Source organism: Capricornis sumatraensis, chromosome 12 (assembly GCF_032405125.1).
Source record: "Capricornis sumatraensis isolate serow.1 chromosome 12, serow.2, whole genome shotgun sequence".
Classification (NCBI taxonomy): Eukaryota; Metazoa; Chordata; class Mammalia; order Artiodactyla; family Bovidae; genus Capricornis; species Capricornis sumatraensis.
In genome coordinates this window covers 45,222,728-45,244,882 of record NC_091080.1, presented here as the reverse complement: position 1 = coordinate 45,244,882, position 22,155 = coordinate 45,222,728, and the positions used below count along the sequence as shown (strand labels likewise).

The 22,155-nt window shown below is 38.2% G+C and overlaps 1 protein-coding gene across 1 annotated transcript in view; it reads right to left on the bottom strand.

Annotated features, from left to right (window-relative positions):
* Positions 1 to 22,155, bottom strand: part of ZDHHC20 (zinc finger DHHC-type palmitoyltransferase 20) — a 59,294-nt gene that overhangs the window by 17,041 nt on the left and 20,098 nt on the right. Inside the window, exons 2-7 of the mRNA XM_068984188.1 lie at positions 20,176 to 20,202; positions 16,421 to 16,524; positions 11,954 to 12,074; positions 6,763 to 6,832; positions 5,683 to 5,715; positions 4,965 to 5,085 (exon numbers count right to left, since the gene is read on the bottom strand). Coding sequence (XP_068840289.1) covers positions 4,965 to 5,085; positions 5,683 to 5,715; positions 6,763 to 6,832; positions 11,954 to 12,074; positions 16,421 to 16,524; positions 20,176 to 20,202 — 476 coding nt within the window. The remainder of the gene's footprint in view (positions 1 to 4,964; positions 5,086 to 5,682; positions 5,716 to 6,762; positions 6,833 to 11,953; positions 12,075 to 16,420; positions 16,525 to 20,175; positions 20,203 to 22,155) is intronic.

The window sequence follows — 22,155 nt, the reverse complement described above, 5'->3', positions numbered from 1 at the left end:
GTTTAAGCTGGTTTTAGAAAAGGCAGAGGAACCAGAGATCAAATTGCCAACATCCGCTGGATCATGGAAAAAGCAAGAGAGTTCCAGAAAAACATCTATTTCTGCTTTATTGACTATGCCAAAGCCTTTGACTGTGTGGATCACAATAAACTGTGGAAAATTCTGAAAGAGATGGGAATACCAGACCACCTGACCTGCCTCTTGAGAAACCTGTATGCAGGTCAGGAAGCAACAGTTAGAACTGGACATGGAACAAGAGACTGGTTTCAAATAGGAAAAGGAGTACGTCAAGGCTGTATATTGTCACCCTGCTTATTTAACATATGCAGAGCACATCATGAGAAAAGGTGGACTGGAAGAAACACAAGCTAGAGTCAAGATTGCCAGGAGAAATATCAATAACCTCAGGTATGCAGATGACACCACCCTTATGGCAGAAAGTGAAGAGGAGCTAAAAAGCCTCTTGATGAAAGTGAAAGAGGAGAGCGAAAAAGTTGGCTTAAAGCTCAACATTCAGAAAACAAAGATCATGGCATCCGGTCCCATCACTTCATGGCAAATAGATGGAGAAACAGTGGAAACAGTGTCAGACTTTATTTTTTGGGGCTCCAAAATCACTGCAGATGGTGACTGCAGCCATGAAAATAAAAGACGCTTACTCCTTGGAAGGAAAGTTAGGACCAACCTAGATAGCATATTCAAAAGCAGAGACATTACTTTGCTGACTAAGGTCCATCTAGTCAATGCTATGGTGTTTCTTGTGGTCATGTATGGATGTGAGAGTTGGATTGTGAAGAAAGCTGAGCGCCGAAGAATTGATGCTTTTGAACTGTGGTGTTGGAGAAGACTCTTGAGAGTCCCTTGGACTGCAAGGAGATTCAACCAGTCCATTCTGAAGGAGATCAGCCGTGGGATTTCTTTGGAAGGAATGATGCTAAAGCTGTAACTCCAGTATTTTGGCCACCTCCTGCAAAGAGTTGACTCATTGGAAAAGACTCTGATGCTGGAAGGGACTGGGGGCGGGAGGAGAAGGGGATGACAGAGGATGAGATGGCTGGATGGCATCATTGACTCGATGGACGTGAGTCTGCGTGAATTCCAGGAGTTGGTGATGGACAGGGAGGCCTGGTGTGCTGTGATTCATAGGGTCGCAGAGTTGGACACGACTGAGCGACTGAACTAACTGATATATAGTATTAATATTTTAAACAATATTAATTCTTTCAATCCATGAGCACAGATTATTTTTCCATTTATTTGGGTCTTCTTCAGTTGCTGTCATCAATGACTAATACTTTACAGTGTATAGGTCTTTCATCTTTTTGGTTAAAGTTATTCCAAGGTATTTTATTCTTTCTGATGCAGTTGTAAATGGGACTGTTTCCTTAACTTCTCTAAAAATTTGTCATTAGTGTACACAGATGCAACTGATTTTTGTACATCGGTTTTGTATCATAAGACTTCAATGAACTTGCTTATTAATTAGCTAACAGGTTTTTTTTTTTTTTTGGTAGAGTCTTTAGGATTTTCTAACATAATATGTCCTCTGCACACGGAGACAGCTTTACTTCTTCCTTTCATATCTGGATGCATTTTATTTCTTTTTCTTGCCTAACTGCTCTGGCTAAGACCTTCCATACTATGTTGAATAAAAGTGGCAAGAGTGGGTATCCTGGTCTAGTTCCTGATATGAGAGGAAAGTTTTCAGCTTTTCACCACCGAGTATGATGTCAGCTGTAGGCTTGTCAGTATATGGCCATTAAACTGAGGTATGTCCCCGCTATACTAATTTTGTTGACAGTTTTTACCATAAGTGGATCTTGAATTTTGTCAAATGCTTTTTCTGTGTCTATTGAGATGATCATATAATTTTTATCCTTCATTTTGTTAATGGGGTGTATCACACATACTGCTCCACAGATGCTGAACCATCCTTGCATCCCTGGAATAAATCTTACTGGATCAGGGTGCATGTGGTCCTTTTAATGTATTGTTGAATCTGGCTTGTTAATATTTTATTGAGGATTTTAAAAAATCTATGTTCAATGGGCATTTTAGCCTGCAATTTTCTTGTGGTGACCTCGTCTGGTTTTGGTATTAGGATAATACTGACCTTATAAAATGAGCCCGGAAGTGTTCTCTTGTCTACTTTTGGAAAGAGTGTGAGCTGGATCAGTGTAGGCTGTTCACCTGTGAAGCCAGAGGTCCTGAACTTTTGGAGGTTTTTGATTACTCAATCTCTTTACTATTAATCAGTCTATTCAGATTTTCTCTTCCTTCATGATTGGTCTTGGTAGGTTGTCCGTTTCTAGAAATTTATCCATTTCTTCTGGGTTGTCCAATTATTTGGCATATAGTTGTTCAGAGAAGTCCCTTTGACCCTTTGTATTTATCAGCTGTAACGTCTCCTCTTTCGAGTCCCCTCTTTCTTCTTCTTGGTGAGACTAGCTGAAGGTCTCTCTATTCTTTAAGAAACCCAGCTCTTAGTTTTAGCTACCTAGTTTCTATTTCACTTATTTTCACTCTGATCTTTGTTATTTCCTCCCTTCTATGAACTTGCAGCTTTGTTCTTTTTCTAGTTCCTTGAGGTATAAAGTTAGGTTATTTGAGATCCTTTCTTACTTCTTAACATAGGTTTCTCTCTATGAAGTTCCCTCTTAGAACTGCTTCTGCTGCATCCCAGAACTCTTTTTATGTTCTATTTCCATTTTCATTTGTCTTAATAGTTTTTGATTCCTTCTTTGACCAAATGGTTGTTCAGCTGCATGTTGTTCAATCTAAATATATCTGTGAATTTTCCAGTTTATTTTTCTTAAAATTGATTTCCAGTTTCATACCATTGTGGTTAGAAAAGATGCCTGCTATCATTTCAATATTCCTAAAATGACAAGACACATTTTGTGACCTATCACAGAGGATGTCCCATGTGCACTTGAGAAGAACATGCATTCTGCTGCTTGTGGACAGAGTGCTCTGTCCATCAGGTCCCTCTGGACTAAAGTGTCATTTAAGTCTAATACTTCTTTATTTCATTTTTGTCTAATGATCCATCCATTGATCAAAGGCCCTTACTGTGATCTTGCTATTTCTCCCTTTACTTTCACCCTTTATTTCTGTCTACTGTCTTGCTCTTATTTCTCCCTTTACTTCTGTTAATATTTACTTTATATATTTACATGCTCATTTGTTGGGTGCACAAATAATCTTCTCTCGGATATCCACTAACTTCCTTCAAGTCTCACTCAAATCTAATCTTCTTATTGAGGTCTGCCGTGATCAATCTTTTTAGTACTATAACTTGCCCATTATACCCACCTGCCCCACACACTTGCTAAGTCCTTTACCCTGATCTACTTTTTTTCCATAGCATTTAGTTTCCAGTATATAACACAATTTCCTTATTTACTATGGTTACTGTTTGTTTAGTCCCTCTCAAAAGTAAGTTCTACGAAGACAGAATTCTTTGTCTGCTTTATACATTGATATAACCAAAGTGCCTAGAACATATGTGCTTGGCACATAGTAACTGTTGAAGAATGAAAAGAAAAGCAGACTTAAGTTATTAGTCTTTCCCTACTCATCATGAATCTTAAAAAGTTTGACAATATTTACTTTTTCATTAACAAATCATTACATACAAACCCTGCTGAAGTTTCTGGTAAAGAAATGTGACACTCTGTAATTTGGACTTCATTCATCTGGCACTGATTCAACCTTCGCTTTATTTACCTAACTTCTCCAACCTCAGTTTACAACTCTGAAAGCTGGACAAATAAGAGCTCCTTCTGCATTAACTATATTTTCTTCTTCTCTTCAGCCTCAATGCTCTGAGCATCTGGATCCTAGCTGACTGGGGAGAGAGTGCCTCTCCCAGGGCTATCTGTTTCTTAAAAGAGACAGCAAGGAATGTACTTCTCAAACTATATACAAACTAATTGGTCCAGAGCCCACACTCCAAAACACCTCCGGTTACTTGGCTCTCACAGTCCAGTGGGCAATACTACCCGGCCCTACTCACAGCAAACAAGGGACTGCCTGGAGCCCCAGAGACCACTGAGGTGGCTCAAACTAGCTAACCCTATGTGCACTTAGCCTGCCTCACTGTGCCTCTCCCATGGACACTAATGAAGGCTCTGGTTCTTGTGCCTTTGACTTCCTGAGTGACTCTGGTGCTTCCCCATGAGCGCCTGTGGAGTGTGGTGGGAATCCTCCCTTGGAACTGAGTAACAAGCTATCTTTTCAAAGGTTATCACCTCCTGATCTGTCAGTTTCACCACACCTGAATAAAAATAAAACCTACATTTTAAAATACCTTCATAGGGTTTTTAAGAAGAGTAAATACAAAAGCACCTTTTAACCACAATAACCCCCACCTTCAAAATTAAAGACTTAAATGAAGGGAAAATAAATGCTAGAAGAAAAGTTGGATGAATATTTGTATAAATTTACAGTGACTAAAATAAAGCCAGAAATCATAATTTAAAAGTACCACTTTAAAAATATAAAACTGATTTAGTAAAAACAAAATGGAGTTATAAGACATCAATTAAAATGGGAAAACATTTGCCACTCACAGTAGGAAAATGATTAATATCTATAGAGACAGGGAACAGATTAATGGTTATCTAAGGCTGGGAGTTTCAATTTTATTACTGTAAAAACTTCACTAAGTCTCATCAACTCAAAGAAAGGAACTCTTTCCCTAAAACTGATAGCCCATTGTTAAGAGTATGGTTGAAAACAGTCTGAATTACTAAAAGAAACTCACTATGTCCTGTGTAATACTCATTTATTCACAAATAAACATGTATATAGGAAGGGAAGTTTTAACCCCATTTGTCTTCTGAGCCATTATAAATTCTAACTAGTACAATTAAATATTGTCTACTTATAATACAGAATTTATTCATGAAATACCATCTTAAAAATCTTAAATACATGTTTAAGATAGAAAAAAGACTTACCGTCCAAAATTTTATGAAGTACTGTAAAACTGTTGTAGCCACGAAAAGGCAATATAACAGAGAGTAGAATAAAAAAAGCAGGAAGAATTTGTAATTAGAAAATCCCACACAGTTATTCACCCTAGAAGAATAAACAAAATCACACTGTAAAAACAAGACAAACTTAGAGAAACAAAACTAGAATGGTGTCTGCCAGGGACTTTCGGGAGGGGAGTAGGGAGCTATTTAATGGGGACAGAGTATCAGTTTTGCAAGATGAACAGTTCTGGACACTAGTCGCAAAACAATGCGAACATGCTTAACACTGCTGAACTTGTACACTTAAAAATGGCCAAGATGGTAAATTTATTGTTGTTTTTAAATCATGATGAAAACAAATAGGACATATCAAAAACTGTAAAAGCATTATAACTATAAATGGTTCATCTGAGAAGAAAGGGGCAGTGTCTTAATTGTGGATGTGTGTTTTAAATCAATTCTGTAAGATTTTGGAATTTCAATGTTAATTCTTACTGTACAATTTTTTGGGTTAATAACACCAGAATATATTTTTAAAGAAAGACATGTAAACAGAAACATAAAACTACATTAATCTTGATATCTATGAGTAATTAAATTGACCTTCAAAATTTAGGAACACTGAGATCAATCACTTGAAATAAATACCCTCCTTCCCACTTCCCCTCCTCATGTCATCTCCTTCGTGTTTTATACGTACCAAGGACAGTGATGGTCCATCTTAAGAATACACCTAAGAAACAAACGAGCAGAAGAAAATCCATATAAAAAATTCCACTAATTCTAATTTGATTTTCGTGTTTTTTGGACTTATTTCCCTTTCACATCTTACGAAAACCAACCCAGTAGAATTAGGTTAGAGATAATTTCTGTTAATTCACATAGGTAAGAGGCAGTGATTTTTCATACTGAGAACTGAGCTGAACGTGGCTGGCTGCCTTGAACTACATCAAGCAACACTGTAATAATACACAGATAAGATGCATATAGCACTTGGAACAGTAGATAGATGTAGTTTACAGAGTCAGCTGAGGAAGACAAAAGGGAAAATTATTTTAAACACATGCAAGTCATAAAAACACAACTTTGGAAATAAAACAGTGTTCAATGAATGGGCTTGTAGGCAGTCCATCTTCCCACAGATTTATTACAATTCTATCCCATGTATAAAAACCACTGTATTTTATAATCAGAAAAAAAAATCCCCACATTTGTCCCTCCATCAGTATATGCGATGGATATTTGCATAAAGTTAGACAATAAATAAAATCAAATGGCCTCCCTCACTGAAGTACAAGGACTCACTGGGATTTCCACACTAAGTCTTTCTTTCAACATACCACCTTCTCACAAGAGCATAAGAGATAAAATCTTTCACATTTTAGGGGGAATAACTTCACAAGTGGTAACTGAAAGTAATATTTTTGTGGTTTGTTAGGTTTTAATACCAACATTAATAATAAAAGCAAGAAAACTGTCATGGTCTTTTTAACTCAGGAAATAAAGTTTATCTTTCTCATGGAGGTAGTACTTACTTGCTCATCAATATTACATTTAAATATAAGCAGAAGTAGTACACATACTTAAAGATCTAAGTGGTGCAGGAACTGTCATCTGAGGTGACTTCAGCGAGTGTTCTGGCTTGTGTATGGACTCCTGTCAGCTCTGCACACAGAGCAGTACCAGGAGCCAAGGCAGTGTCCTGGGCAAGTTTCTCCCCCTGTCCTCCCCACGCTAGTTCCGGTCCTGGGTTGAATGACAGCCAACAAGAAGCACTTACATGTCACATGCTGAGCAGTGATGCGCACGGTCAGGCTTAATCAGCTGACATCTTTCACAATATCTGACGGCTACATTTAAGAATTAAAAGGAAGTTGTTGAAGGATATATGTTTTAGAGTTAATACGACTATAAAATTTGCTTTTTTTTTTCTTTCTGTGACTATCATTAAATTTATTGAGCACATCTGTTCTTAGTTCTCATTTTATTAACACCGAAATGGATTCTTCTCCAGCACATTTGAGATCAAGTTCAACTCTGGGAAATTGACAACGGATAATTTAAAAAATAATACCAATAACTAAACAGACTTTTTGAAAAGATTTTTGAAGAGTCTTAGATGATGGAATAGACAGAAAAACTGAAGTAAACACAGCAATCAGAAAAACTGCAGTTTCCAGGGTGTTTTGCCAGAAGAATAATGTTGCCAGTGACAGAAATGAGCTTGATGGGTTGAGGGGGTGAGTACAGGAGGAGGGTTAGGTTGTTTTTTTTTGCTCTTCAATAAGCATTCAGAGTCTCTACTCTGAGATAAACACTGCTTCATGCTGAGAAAATACAGTTGAACACAACAGACTTCCCTCCTGCCCCCAAGGTGTTAGGTTTTGTCTGGCTTGAATTTGGACAACAGGTCACTCAGGAACCACTGTCCTTTGGAAGCTGGAGAAGTACAAGAATGGAGCTCGAGTGGGCACACACGCCAAGGTGAATGTGAAGCCCTGACAGTCTCCAGGAGCCCTGGGGGAGGGCTGGGAAGTGCCCTTCTGAAACCCTCACTCCTAGACATGGTAAATGTGTGGCCCAAAGTGCAGCTGTCATCCCCTGCCACCTAACAAGTGAGCGCTAGGGTGACCACAGCCTTGAGTCTGCAAACTCATATGAAAAAGAAGGTTTAACTCAGTCCTGAAAACAATTCAGAAAACAAATTATTTGAGACACAGTAAACTAAACACCACAATATTGTGGTGTCAGACTCCCACGGCTGAAAACAGCTGAAGGAACTATATGAAAAGAATAGGACAAAAGCACCTTGTGAGGCAGGGTTAAAAAGTGTAGGAGGAAGAATAAACATTCAAGAATGCAAAAACAACTAGAACAGAAAAGCACAAAGAAGAAAGTGTTTTAAGCAGCTAGACTGACAAAAAGCCACTAAGCTTGGTTAGGAAGAATGAAAGCCAGCTGCCTGGAACCTCCTGGAAAGGAAAAGAGGCCGGTGTGCAGACAAGTTACAAGGAGACCTGGAATCATGGGGAAGAGAAAACAGAGTCGCACTTGGAACACATCATAACCTAACCTTTGTGGCTGTTTTTAAGAGGAGATGTACTTTGAAGTACACCTGCAAGCAGAAGGAAGAAACCAGCTGGAAATGTTTAAGCAGCAAGACTATGCGGAGCAAACGGAGAAGGAAAGACAAAGGTCAGCGATCTCTATGCAAGTCTCACAAAACAAGAACGATGACACCAGAAGGAGAGGCCTGCGGACAGCTGAACATGGGCAGGGCAGCCCCAAGTCCAGAGGCAGCCAGACTCAGCTACCATGATTCACACTGGTTCTCTCCCACTTACTCCCTTGTGACCTTGATAGTAACTTACTTGCTAAAAGATTCAATTTCTGCTTTTGTTAAGTGCAAATAATATTAAGTATAGTGGACTACTGTGCAAATTAAAAAAAAATCTTCTGGAACTTATCAAATTCTCAGTAAAGCAATTATTATTGTTATGACAATATTATTTCTGATAAAACATGAAGTGAAGCTCTGCTGTTGTTAAGTCACTTCAGTCGTGTCCGACTCTGTGACCCCATAGACGGCAGCCCACCAGGCTCCCCCGTCCCTGGGATTCTCCAGGCAAGAACACTGCAGTGGGTTGCCATTTCCTTCTCCAATGCATGAAAGTGAAAAGCGAAAGTGAAGTCGCTCAGTCGTGTCCGACTCAGCGACCCCATGGACTGCAGCCTACCAGGCTCCTCCATCCATGAGATTTTCTAGAATGGGAAAACTACTGAAGAGGAGAAAAGGGAGATTTTTCAAGTGTATATATAAGCAGGCATTACAGAGAACACCCAGGAACAGCTTCACCCCACAAATACCTACTGAATGCCTGGGGAAGGTGCTCACTGTGTTAGGAAGACAGGTGGAGCTCCAGCTGCCAGAGCTGCAGGACCGAGTCAGGTTGTAGGACAACAGAGACAACCACCAGACAGCAAGCTGGGATCAACAAGGTAAGAAGCTGAGAAGTTTGGAGAAGACTGTAAAAATCACCTTTTGTTCAAGTGAACAAACGGCTGAAGAGGTAGACAGCGAATTAAAATTTTAAAGTACTGACAGATTTAGAGAGGAGAAAACAATCATTTGAGGCAGACAAAAAGATGTGAAAATAAAGTGGGGAAGGAGAGTTTTAGTAGAGCTGACCCAGGGAACGGTGCAGGAAGCAGAGTTTTAGTAGAGCTGACCAGGTAATGGTGCAGGACGAGCCAGAGAGAAACACTGGCCATATCCAGACTGTGGACGGGGGAGTTTTAGGAGACTCGTTTTTGTTTCCTTAATAGATAAGACGTCCACATGGTTCTGCTTCTGTTAGGCACATAGTTCAAAAAGCACAGGAAGGTATTTAGTGAAAGTCGCCACCCCTGCTGTGAAGGCAGCACCATCACATTCACTATCTCTGGTCTAGGAAAGGTCCACTTCATATGATGTGTGGTTCTATATTTTGTTTTTTAAAGGATGTATGGTATTATTTCCATAAAAAGGAAAAACTCAATGTTTGGGATTCTAAGCAGTAGAAATGCAGTATAAAACAGTGCTCAAGGGCAGAGACTGTCTGCAGTCAGAAGATAAGGCATGAATCCCAGACCTTGCCACTCAGGGACTTTAGGGACCTCACCTGTGTCACCCCTTCATCTCTAACATGGGGACAAGCGCAGTACTGTCTCAGGGTGGCTCTGAGGGGTAAATGATCACCGTAAAGTGCCCAGCATAATTCTGGTGTAATAGTCAACGGATGAAGGGTATTATTCAGATTAGTAGAAAGCCATTATAATGAATGAAGAGTAATAAAAATTTAAGGGTAAAGATTTTACCTTAGTGGCTTTCAACTCTTTGGAGTTACTGCTCTGAAAATCAGATCTTGCTATGAACAGGCTACTTCAAGAAGTACCTAAAATTCTGTATATAATCTCAGAGCTTCATAAATCCTCTAGAATCTTGGTCTTGGGGTTAAAAACATCTAGGGAATTTCCTGGCAGTCCAGAGGTTAGGACTCTGAGCTTTTATTTCAGGATGGTAGGGGACACGGGTTTGATCTCTGCTCATGGAACTAAGATCCTGCTATGCCTCCCAGCATGTACAAAAAGAAAAAAATGTCTAATCTATGGAACTACAACTACTAACAACTGCTGTGAACTAGACATTTTATAGTTAAACATAAGAAGGATTATTTTAAATTAGCTTTTATGTACTGAAAGTGTGTTACTATACACCAAGATCTGCACTCAGTGCTTGTCTCATTTATGAATACCTCCGGAGATTTAGGTGCTAGCATTCTCATTTTAAAATGAGGAAACCAGGCTTAGAAAGTCTAAGTGATTCTCACGGCACTAGTAACTAAAAAGCTGGGGTTTGATCTGAAATCCATAGTTTCATTCTACACAGTAATATATTGGTTGTGCAAAAGGACAGGCCAGGCACACCTGGTTTCATTGTGCATCACAGACTCTGCGTTTCTTCACAAACTGACAGCCTTTGGGGACCCTGCACTGAGCAACTCGACTGGTGCCATTTTCCCAACAGCATTTGCTCACTTTGTATCTCTGTGTTACATTTTGGTATTTCTCATAGTATTTCAAACTTCATGATTATTATATTTGTTATGGTGACCTGTGATCAATGACCTTTGATATTACTACTACGACTTGCTGAAGGCGCAGATGATGGTAAGCATTTTTAGCAATAAGGTATTTTTAAATTAAGGTATGTATGTGTTTTTCTGACACTGTGTGATTGCACACTTGATAGGCTGCCCTACAGTGTAAGCATAACTCACACACGCACTGGGCAACCAAACAGTTCATGTGTCCCGCGTTACTGCAAGATTTGCCATACTGCAGTGTCTGGAACTGAACCCATAGTATTCTCCAAAGGGTGCCTGTATTAAACACGTGAAAACTTAAATGTTGGCCAGATATCCCCTCCTAAAATCTAGCATGAATTTTAAATTTTCTTAAGTCAGCATATGTACAGAACTATACAAAGGAAAACGCTCCATTTCCCCTTGGAGTTGAGCAGCATAGTGGGTTTCAGAGGCAGGGCACCTTTCCCCACACTGTCTGTGTGACCTTTACCAAGGTACTTCACCTCTGTTTCCTCATCTGTAAAGTGGACACGACAGCAACTCCCCACAGGGCTGGTGTGAAGCTCAGATGAGCTCATATGTGTAAAGGACTTAGATCGGACTGTCAGCTGTCAACATTATCTTCTATCTGAATGAATTAATGAGATATAGAATACATAATTTTAAACAACTTCCTACAATTAAGTAACCAGTTGGGCTACTCACAGACCCATCCCCCTCACAGGCCCAAGTGTCAGTGGTGCGCGAAGAGCAGAAGCACCCACGGCTTTGGAGCAGACAGTGGACTTCCAAGTCCAGCCCTCTGAGGGGTAGCTTTACAACCTTAACGAGCTTCTTCCCTTCTGTGGTTTTTATTTCTCCCCATTCTAGGTTAGCACATTCTTGCTTTTTTAAATATTACTCAGGGATGACACAAAATATTCAAATTCAAACCAGGATTTCCAAATGACAGTTTACTAAAAATTGTAAATGAAATTTTTAGCCATGAAGGATGAGCTAGAAAAAAATGCAGAACAAGAGAGATCAACATTAAAGTGAACCACATAAAAAGTCTGTATCAAAGTAGACTTTGTATCTGAAATACCTGTATCTCAGGTAAATCTATCTCAAACACCTGAGACAGGTTTACCTGAGATAAAGACCTGTATTTCATATAAAGGTATACACCTGTATCTGAAACACCATGTAAGATACAGAACACAGAGAAGTCTTGTTTCTCCAGACGCCATTTGTGACAACCACAATACCCACTTAGCAGTCAAATCATGCAAAGGTATTTTGGCAAAAATGACCACATTCTCACAATTCTTTGGAGAGGAAAAGTGTAAGCTTTGTTTTTCTTACTCTTTGAAGCCGATGTGGTGTAGATAGGTAAGTCCCTTGCTGCTCTTCTCAAAATTTCTTGTTGTCTTTCTTGGCTGAATTCCTTTTCGTAACGTTCCTTCTCAGAATTGGACAAGCAGAACTATAGGAGGAGAAATAACTATCAATTCTTTTCAATCCCGTGATTATTAACCATCATGCTCAGAAAAACAAGTTTTATCCAAAACAGAAAAAGACAAATATTTCCTTCTACAAAGGCAAAATTTTTCTTCAAATTTGTTTAGAAAGCTAATCAAGCACCTTTTACATTGACAGAGTGAAAATATTTGCCCTCCATGCTAATGATGGCAAAGAGCATGAAAATATTTTTGCATCTTTGTTTTTTACAGAAAAAATTAACTTTCCCCATCAAAAAGAGCTTAATATACATTTTGTGTTAGTAAAACACTTGCTGTTTGAAAGTGTCAAGAGATTTTGAATCTTTGGGAAGATGTTCAAAGACTCACTTGCTTGGGGGCAAATCACAGGCAGGGGTCCTGCTATTTTCTGGCCAAGTTTCTCCTGAGGACAACTTTTACTGCTTTTTTTTGTTTTGTTTTTAAAACACTAACCAATCAGGGAACTTTCTCCAGAACTATTAAGGACTGTCAAGGCAAGCACAGTCTCCTTTTCTTAAGGAGCAGTTCTTTTGTAGGGCTGTTTCCAGCTTCTATTTCTCAAGTTTTAATTCCCATGTGGTGGGCAGCATTTTCCTATAAAGGACTTGTTTCATTGCTTTTTTCCATGTCATCCCTGTATCTCACGGACCTCAGTTTCACGACTCTATTTCATGTAACCAGGAGCTTTTATTACATTTCTCTTGGTGTTTATTTCATAGATTTCTTTTAAAAAACAAAGACTGGCCTGAGACATGCTCTTGATCATGTTTCATACAATATTGTCCCTCAACTATTATTTACTTACAGGGTTTTGCTTGAAAAGGCCTAAGGAGTCCTAACTAGAGGTTCATCTTTTAAAGTTTGAGTATTTGGTCTACCTGCTAACTCAAGTAACAAAACCTGCCCACCCTTGATGACTCTTCATCAGTAACGGCACTGCCTCTTCTTTTACAAACGGGATAGCACAGCACAGATTAGGAGCCCTTGGGATAAGGAACCTGTGATCCCATGCATCTTAGGGAAATTTTCTAAGACTGCATAATTATTGGCAGAGCTGATAGAAAAACACAAGTCCCTTGAGTTAGTTCTGCTCTATGATGTTTCTCCCTATGCCACTAATATGAAAAGATATTTTTGCCTTTTACAGACTTGTTCCTCTAACCTAGACTAAAACACAGTGGCTGAGGCAACAAGAGTCCTTTTGGATCACCTAGCCTGGCTCCCACCACCAAGCCACAATGGCAAAAGCAATCACCCAATTACTTAGGAAGGACAAGAAGGAACTTGGACGTACAAACTGGACAGAAAAAATACCCACCATCTTAAAGCTGACTCTGGAGGTCACCTATCTAAACACCCAGGCACTTCTGAGATCCATCCCCTCCCAAACACTTTCAGGTACAGAACACTTCCCTACTCTGTAAGATGGCCCGCTCTCCTTTAAGAGAGCTGACTTGCTAAAAGTTCTTCCCTGACAAGATACATCTCTGAAACACTCAAAATAGAGAATAAAGATCATATGAAGTGAAGTGAAAGTTGCTCAGTCGTGTCCGACTCTTTGCAACCCCATGGACTATACAGTCTATGGAATTCTCCAGGCCAGAATACTGGATTGGGTTGGTTGCTGTTCCCTCCTCCAGGAAAGATCATATGGTATAATATTAAACACATACTCGGAAAAAAGATGCTCTAATCAAATTTTGCAGTTTCCCTGTAAAATCTGAACAGACTTCCCTGGCCTGTTTCTAGGAAGGCCTCAAAATCATTACTTTTCCTTAGGAACTATGGTTAAGAATTATGAAAAGCTTAAACCAAATGAAAATATCAACAGACACCAGGATTTTAGATGAGGAATGGAACAAGATAAAACTTAAAATGAATTTAGACCTTTGAAATTATTAGTCTGTTTTTCATTAAGTACTACTGAACAGAATTCAAACTATGAAATGTCATTATCTTAAACACAGTGTTCAGATGTTTCAATTTAAGTGTATGCTTGGTACTGTCCCGGGTACCAGGGATTCAAAGATGAATAAAAATATAGCCTTTGCCTTCAAAAATACATTCCTATAGTCCAGTTACAAATGTTAAGAACAAATGACAAATTAGCAATTCTTTACCAGGTGTGATCAAAGCTCCCTCAGGAGGGGTGGGGGCTGTCCGTGAATGTTTCTTGGAAGAAGAGGTACCTAAATTGGTTTAGAAAGATAAACAGGAATCGTCCAGGAAGGTAACACAGCAAAGAAAATCTTGGCAAAAGCAGCAGCATATGGAAAACACAAAGAGGCGAAAATGGTATATTGAGGTCAACATGCTACTTGAACACAGACTTCCAGGAAGAATTAGTGGAGATAAAGTCAGTGAGACTTCAGCTCCTGAGGGACTATACCCAGGAAGCAAACAGACCCCTGGCAACGATGTGGGAGTGGATGGAAAGGCTTAGGTGCTGGGCTAAATGCTACCTGGGTGCAATATCGTAAAAACAACAGCCAAAAAAAGAAAAAGTAGCAGTTAGATGGCACTTACTATATGCTTGGCATTCTTCTAAGCACTTTACATATAGCAGTAATTATATGCTATAAGTACAACCGATCATGTGTGTGTATGATCAATTTATTCAACCTATACAACAATCCAATAAGGTGTGTGCAACCGTCACCCTGACTTTACAGAGGATTGCTCGGAGGTCCAGGGCCACAGGCCCAGGGCCCCGCAGCCAGAAGAGCAGAGGGAGGAGGCAGAGGGAGCTTGAGCCTCTGCACTAGCCTGCTTCTCAAAAGTGACACCAACTGTTCTCCTTATTCTGTTTCCTGTAAAGACTATTTAGTTTTGTACGTGATATGTTCCCAATAGCCATCATTACTGGTAATCTTTTTCAATTTAAGAGATTAAGGTATGGATGGCAGTTTGTAATTAAATTTAAGGGCCAACTAATTATTAGCAAATGCCTGAAGAATATATTTGAAGCAACAGTAAGCTTGATTAATGGTTTACATTATCCCTTAAAACAAAAGTGCCCAATAGAAACAATGGGCTAATGACCATTTGGCATCACCCACTACTGCTGACTGTACAGGCAGAACCCAGCAATTCTCCCGGGCACCTGCCCCAAAGAGTAACATGTTTGTGTGTGCTAGAATATGGACAGTAATTCTACACCCAAATGCCCATCAACAGGAGGCCAGGTAAGTAAACTGTGTCCCATAAGCACAATGGAGGATTGAGCCACAACTACATACAACAGCATGGAAGAATCACACACAAGGAGAAAGTTCATGAAAGGCACGCAAGCAGGAGGCTCATGGGATGCCAGGCACGTTCTGCTTCTGGAACTGGGTGCTGGTTACTCACATGTGCTCAGTTCATGAAAACTCACTCATACATTTACAGTGTATGTAGTTTCTGCATATATGTTCTTCTACAGAAAGTTAAATGGAAGTCGATGTCTTTAAACCTATGTCTGTAATTTTTAATGCATTCTGATGAATTCAATACAAAGGGAAGGAACTATATTATTATGTCATCTAATATTTGAGTGCTAACCATAAGGCAGGCCCAATGTTCATAAGCTTTCCATGAATGAATCTCATTTACTCCTCACAAACATCCTACGGGGATGGAACGACTGCTGGCTCCACCTTCCTTGGATTCATTAAAAAACGTGTTAGAGCAGAAGATCAAACTCAGACAAGTCTAACTCTGTGGAGAGTGTGTCCTTCTCCATCCAGCGTGTCCTTCTCTATCTAGTGTGTTCTGCTTTATCTAGCTATGCTGAACTTGAACTGAAGAGAATCCAGGTGGCTGTATCAGCTGAAAGGGACACAATGATCTTCAGTTTTATTCCACATACGTGTATACTTGTGTTATTTCCAAGTGAAACCTCCAAGTAGAAAAAACACTAGCCACACTAGGTGTCACAAGCAACAGCACAGACGATTTGTTTCCCATAATCAAAACACTTTATTTACTTGCAGCTTATTTGTTCAGGCCTGAGGGAAAAAAGTGTTAAGAGAGTTTCTAAAAATAAACTCTATTTTCCTAACTAAATTCCGTCCCTTAAGATTTTTCACTCCAGTGACATAAAGTACGTCTTTAAAAAAACCCAGCATGGCACCGCTAAACCGTAGTGCCGTCACGGATCTTTTACGAAGGACATCAGTGGGCTGTGTCTGAGAGGCTGACGACTCAAACTCACAACGTAGGTACCGAGCAGTTTATGAATGGAAACAGAACAAACGCGTCATGTAATAGAGTTTCAACAAAGGTAACACAGGGAAAACAATTCCATCATCAGTGAAAGCATTTGGTAATTTACCAGCATTAAATTTACCTCTTTGGAGGGGGAAGCGGGAGATGTGAAAATTGTCATCCAATAGGACCATACAAACATAACAAAGAACAGATGGAAAGCCACAAGGTAAACAACGGCCTTTCCTGGTAAATAAAAACAAACAACATTTCATTGAATCCAGATGAAAACAGGAAAAAACATCACATATTAAAACACAGTATTTAGAGTCAGGAGGCTCAATCCAATAAAAAATTTAATTAAAACATACTAAAAACATCAAATATATACACTCTTTTATCTGCATGATGTAACATTACAGATATGAAAAAACACTCTGTTCTTGCATTTAAGGGTTATCGGCCTGGTTTATAAGTAAAGATTTCATTTTATTAAGTTGCTGAAGGTTTAAGTTGAAATCTTTAAAGCATCTCCTTCAAAAGGACTTCCTAAAAGTTATATTTTAAATGAATTAAAAATTATTTAAGACAGATTCCATCACTATGAGCATTAAATCCAAGGAATTATAACACTGAAAATAACTCAATTCCTGGATTGTTCACGAAAGTTATCCTAAATTTCATTGTCCTTTTCAACACAGGGTAATGAAAAAGTTTAGCCACTTTGAATTTTTCCCGTTAAGTGTTTCCTAAGTGGATTAGTGTAACATTCCAACGTCATTAACTCACTGATATAACTAAAAACTTTTTGCTGTGTTCTGTAGTTTTTCTATCTGTAAGATAGAAAGAAGCAAGAACTATCTATCAAGTGCTTAAATCCTTTTTCAGTTTGGAATGAAGCACCACAAACTCACTGAAGAAAAGAAAGCAGAGACATGCATAAAAGTTTGAGATTCTGCTCATTTTTAGAGTTCAGATCAAATGTTACTTTTTCCAAAAGGTACTTTTTCCAAATGTTACTTTTCCCATTACTTTCAGAATTTCTCCCCCCTTCATACTATTCTTCCCAAATGATTTACTCTGACTTCAATTAAAGCACTTTAAATGAGTTTAATTTAGCTGCCTAACACTGATGAGTGAATAAATGGAAAACAGAACAGTGTCTGACACGAAATAAATCTTCAGTGAATATTGGCTATCGTCATCACTGCTATCCAAGCATATCAATTCCTTCTTCTCAAAATCTGTGTTTTTCTGTGCATTCCCTATTTTAGTGTTTCCCAAGTTTACGGACTGATCCGAGTTTTCACTGGTCTGCAGTTAAATGAGAAACACTGAGAACAATGCAGTGAAGTTTAAAGCTAACGTATTCAATTTGAACAACTGTCCTTCTTTTGCCCTGAGGTTATTCTTCCTTAAGTTTTTGGATTTAAAAAAATGCTTTTAAATAAAATGATAAAAAATTGACCCCAACTTGCTGAACCCCAACATTTCTTTCTGCAATTACACTGGTTCACGGTGGTTTAACAGAACAGAAGCCTAAGTCACACTGGTGATCGAAACAGGAAGCCAGGGCTCGAGGACTCCTCAGTACACAGCTGGCTAATCTCACAAAATGCATACTTTACTTTCTAGCTCCCAAGATCTGTGTCAAGGTAAACATCTCAGTCTTCTCACTGCCAGTGCCCTAGTTCCTCGACTGCTGCTCGTCTCGTCTGGGTCACTGCACAAGCCAGCAGGTGTCCTCGCCTCCACTCTGGTTCCTGGTCCATCTCAACGGTCAGTGAAGAATATGTGGCTCAGAGTTTCTTCTGCCCACTGGCTGTGAAACTCCTGAAAAAGAGCTCCACCTACACGACTAACAAACGCATGCTAAAACTCCGGAGTTTCCTAGTAACCGTATTTAACCGAAGCGCCTCAATCAGCCCTTCCTCATGCTGAAAGTCTCCGAGGAGACAACTGTACCTCTTACTTATAACCCTCATGATGGTCTTGTAGGTATCCTTTCAGTTTACAAATGTAAAACCAAAGGCTCAGAGAATTTCTTACCGTGCCCAGTGTCACTTACTGACTAAATGATAAAGCCAGAATTCAAACCCTGTATATGCCTGATAAAAATCCAAGGTCTTTCCCACTATGTCATATCTAAAATTATCCTTTCCACTTCTCTATTATCTTAGAGTCACTCCTACTTCAGAGACAGCTCAGTCCCACATGAAGTCCTAACCACAACTTCCTTCTATTTGCAAATACGCTTTCTTTTCATAATCACAAATATTGTCTTCCTCATTGAAAACTCCGGTTCCTCAAAACTCTGCATTCTCTACCACTTCAGCTCCCTCTAGGCTAAACCCTATGGTCTAACCAATGGATTTGATATCATTCCTTCATTTTTTTTTCCTTTGGGACAAAATGCTAGATCTCAGCCTCCTATTGTTATATGAACACGGAAGTCCTTTCTTTACCAAGTCTGCAATTTTATCTTCACCTAGCTCACTTCACTTATTTATATTATTGCCGGGCTCCCATATTCAATCAAGTTTACCAATCCTCATCTATATATTATTGTAGAGCTTTCAGATAAATGGTAACCTTGAGGTTACTTTAAACTTCTTAATCATTTAGTTACTTACAACAAAGGCTAGAACTCTTTAACACTGTTAAACATTTAATATTTCTTTAGAATATTTCTGCTCTCCGTAAGAACAAAAACAAATAGTTTTTCCCTTAAAAAAATCTTTACTTTGAGATAAAGAAATAAAAGCTTAAATAAATCTTTAAGTATAATGCTTGGAATACAGTAAGTACTTAATAGATGGTAACTATCAAATTATAATATAAATAATAACAGGAAATACTGTTTTTAAATAAGTTCAAATTAATGGGATTACTAATAATCCCATATATATGGTAAATATTGTTTATAAGTAATACTTAAAGTAAAAGTTTAAATTAAATCAAAGCTGAAAGAAAAAACTAAATCTATAAATCAAAAAAGTCTGACTCAAAAATCACCTGTAACTGAATTAAAAAAAACAAATAAGCAAGCAAAAAAACTTCACCAAAAGACTCTGAAAGATACGGGGGAAACAGCCCCCTGAAATAATGATTCAAGTAAAAGTTCTTTTATAAGAACTTCAGAAATTCTCTACTTTCTGTACCTGTGCTTTCAACATAGAGGAAATAGTTTTAAGCAAGACAAACAAGCCTATCGAGATTGTCTCTACTTATTCTGTTACTGAGAAACTAGACCCCAAGTCAACTTGAGACTTATATGCTTAAGGTCTTCTATTTTCAACAATAAGAATATTTATTAATAATTTCTAGGAAATTCCTGGTGGTCCAGTGGTTAGGACTCCCTGCTTCCACTGTAGGAGGACATGGGTTCAATTCCTGATCAGGGAACTAAGATCCCTCATATTGCACAGCAAGGCCAAAAAACATTTTTTGTTAATAATAATAATTTCTAACTATTCTGTTTCAGAAACTTTGATTTTTGTATCTCAAATCCAATTTTACTTTTGAAATTTGATATCAAAGGACATAAAACTTTCTTTTATTTCAATGAAATTTTGAGTCATGATTCTTCTCTCTAGACACTGTCTCCTTGACTAGTCATAAAAACTTTAATTCTCTTTCAAACTGAAGTAGTACTATTAATTTACAAATTCAGTCTGGTCATTTAATTATTACATGACTATGAGTAGTAAAGTACTATTTTAAACAAAAGGAAAAACAAGAGAACAAACAAAACAAACCAATAAAATTTAAACTTTAAGAATGTATATTTTCTTTCTGAAGACCAAAACAAACAGTCATCACTAAAATAACAAGTATATGGGTTGCAATTAAGACACTATGTCATCTACTTGAGACTAAAAATTAAAAGTGCCTTACCGTTTTCTCCATTTCCAGAAAGTGTAACTAGAAGAAAACACAGGGAATAAATATACTTTAAACACTTGTTTATAAACTTTATTTCAAGTTGACTATTCATCTTAATATCATTTTTATAAACATAAAATTTAGTTATAAGATGTAAACACTAATGCAAATTCAGAATTGTACACTCAAAAACACCCTGAAAAACTAAAATTCAGATTCTTCATCATTAACACTGCAATCATTAAAATTTTTCTTCAGACCATTGTCAGTTTTAAGTATGTCAATATGATTATAGCTATGTTTTCTTTCGCTTTTCTTAATGCTGCCTACATAAAAGGATTTTCCTCTATGACACTCAGGAACAGAGGAACTTACCCCTGCAGGGGGTAAGCATTTTTTTTCTTTCCAGTTTTTGAAACCCTGAGAACAGCTATTTATTCCCCTCTCTGGACAGTCCAGGGGCCTCTGGGTACTATAGATTCTACTACTTCAGTCTCTTCAAATACCCCACCCCCTCTCATTTCTCCTATTGCCTTCTTTCAGGACTTTCTCAAATGCAATGGCTTAAAGCTACTCTCTACCATAAGTTTGACACATCCTCACTACCAGCAAATCTAAAGATCGAATACGCTTCAACACCCCTGGTTACTTTACAGAAAGAAGTCCAAAGTCTTCAGAGTAGCAAATATTTATGCCCTCTGTGATCTACAATCTGATGTTTCTGAGGGATACTGATAAAAATCTGAACAAGTGCAAGGGCTTATATTCTACACAGAAGAGTCATCACTAACATGGCAATTCTCCTGAGGTTAATCTCATAAATTTAGTGTCACCTCAGTGAAAATACTTTTATTTTTTTAACCAGTTAGATCTCAAAGTTCATTTGTGCAAAAATAAACTTACATAATGAGGTAGGAAATTCTGGAAGAGATGAATAATTAAGTAGTAGTCATGCTAAATAATAGGGCACAGTATTATAAAAATACTACAAATGCTCTAAGTATTAAAAAACAGTTGTACCAGCTCACGAATAAATAGATCAGTAGAATAGAACAGAAAACTCCAAAATGGTTGCTGTTCAGTTCCTAAGTCCAACTCTTTGCATACTCATGAACCGCAGCATACCAGGCTTCCCTGTCCTTCACTATCTCCTGGAGCTGGACCCAAATACATGTAAGGATTTACTACGATAAATATGGGATTTCAGGTCAGTGTGAATAGAGCCAATAAGTAGCATTAGGATACAGGTAGCCATGTGGGAATACCACTGAGACTCACAACATGATAAACCCCAAATGTATATCAAAGACAAATGCAAAAAATAAAACAAAGCAAAATCATGGGTATACTAGATGAAACAGGAGAAATCTAAAAATATATACACTTTTGGAGCTGAGTAGGTGTTTCAGTTTATGACATGAAACATAGAAGCCACAGGAAAATATCAATACATTCGATTTTATAAAAGTAAATGCTTGAAAAAAATCAGTGAAAAGCAAGGAAAAAAACAGTCACAACTCTTACTATAGACTAAAAACTAATTTCTCTATTTAAAAGAGTACCTACAAATCAGTAAGAATTTGTTTAAAAAAAACAAAACTACTTTTTCACAGAAAAGGAAATACAGACATCTCAAACATAAAAAAGATGGTCAACCTCATTCATAACAGAAATCCAAAGTAAAACTACAGGAGGATAACATTTTTAATCATCACATTAGTGAAAATCAAAAGCTGGCAGCCTACTTGTGATCACACTGTCAAAGCAGAGTTCTGGTTTTAACTGCATCTGGCTGACAGCATCTGGTCTGCCTCATCCAACTCCCTCGAGACAGCCACGCAACTACAGGACGGAAAAGAGCTGCCTCACCCCAAAGCTGGACAAACCCAGACTGAGCAGAGCTTACTTCTCCCAGAGGGCTCTCTTGACCCCAAGAGCCGGCTAAACACATCTCCTAGGCACACAATCCTATGGCACTCTAAAATTCCCTTA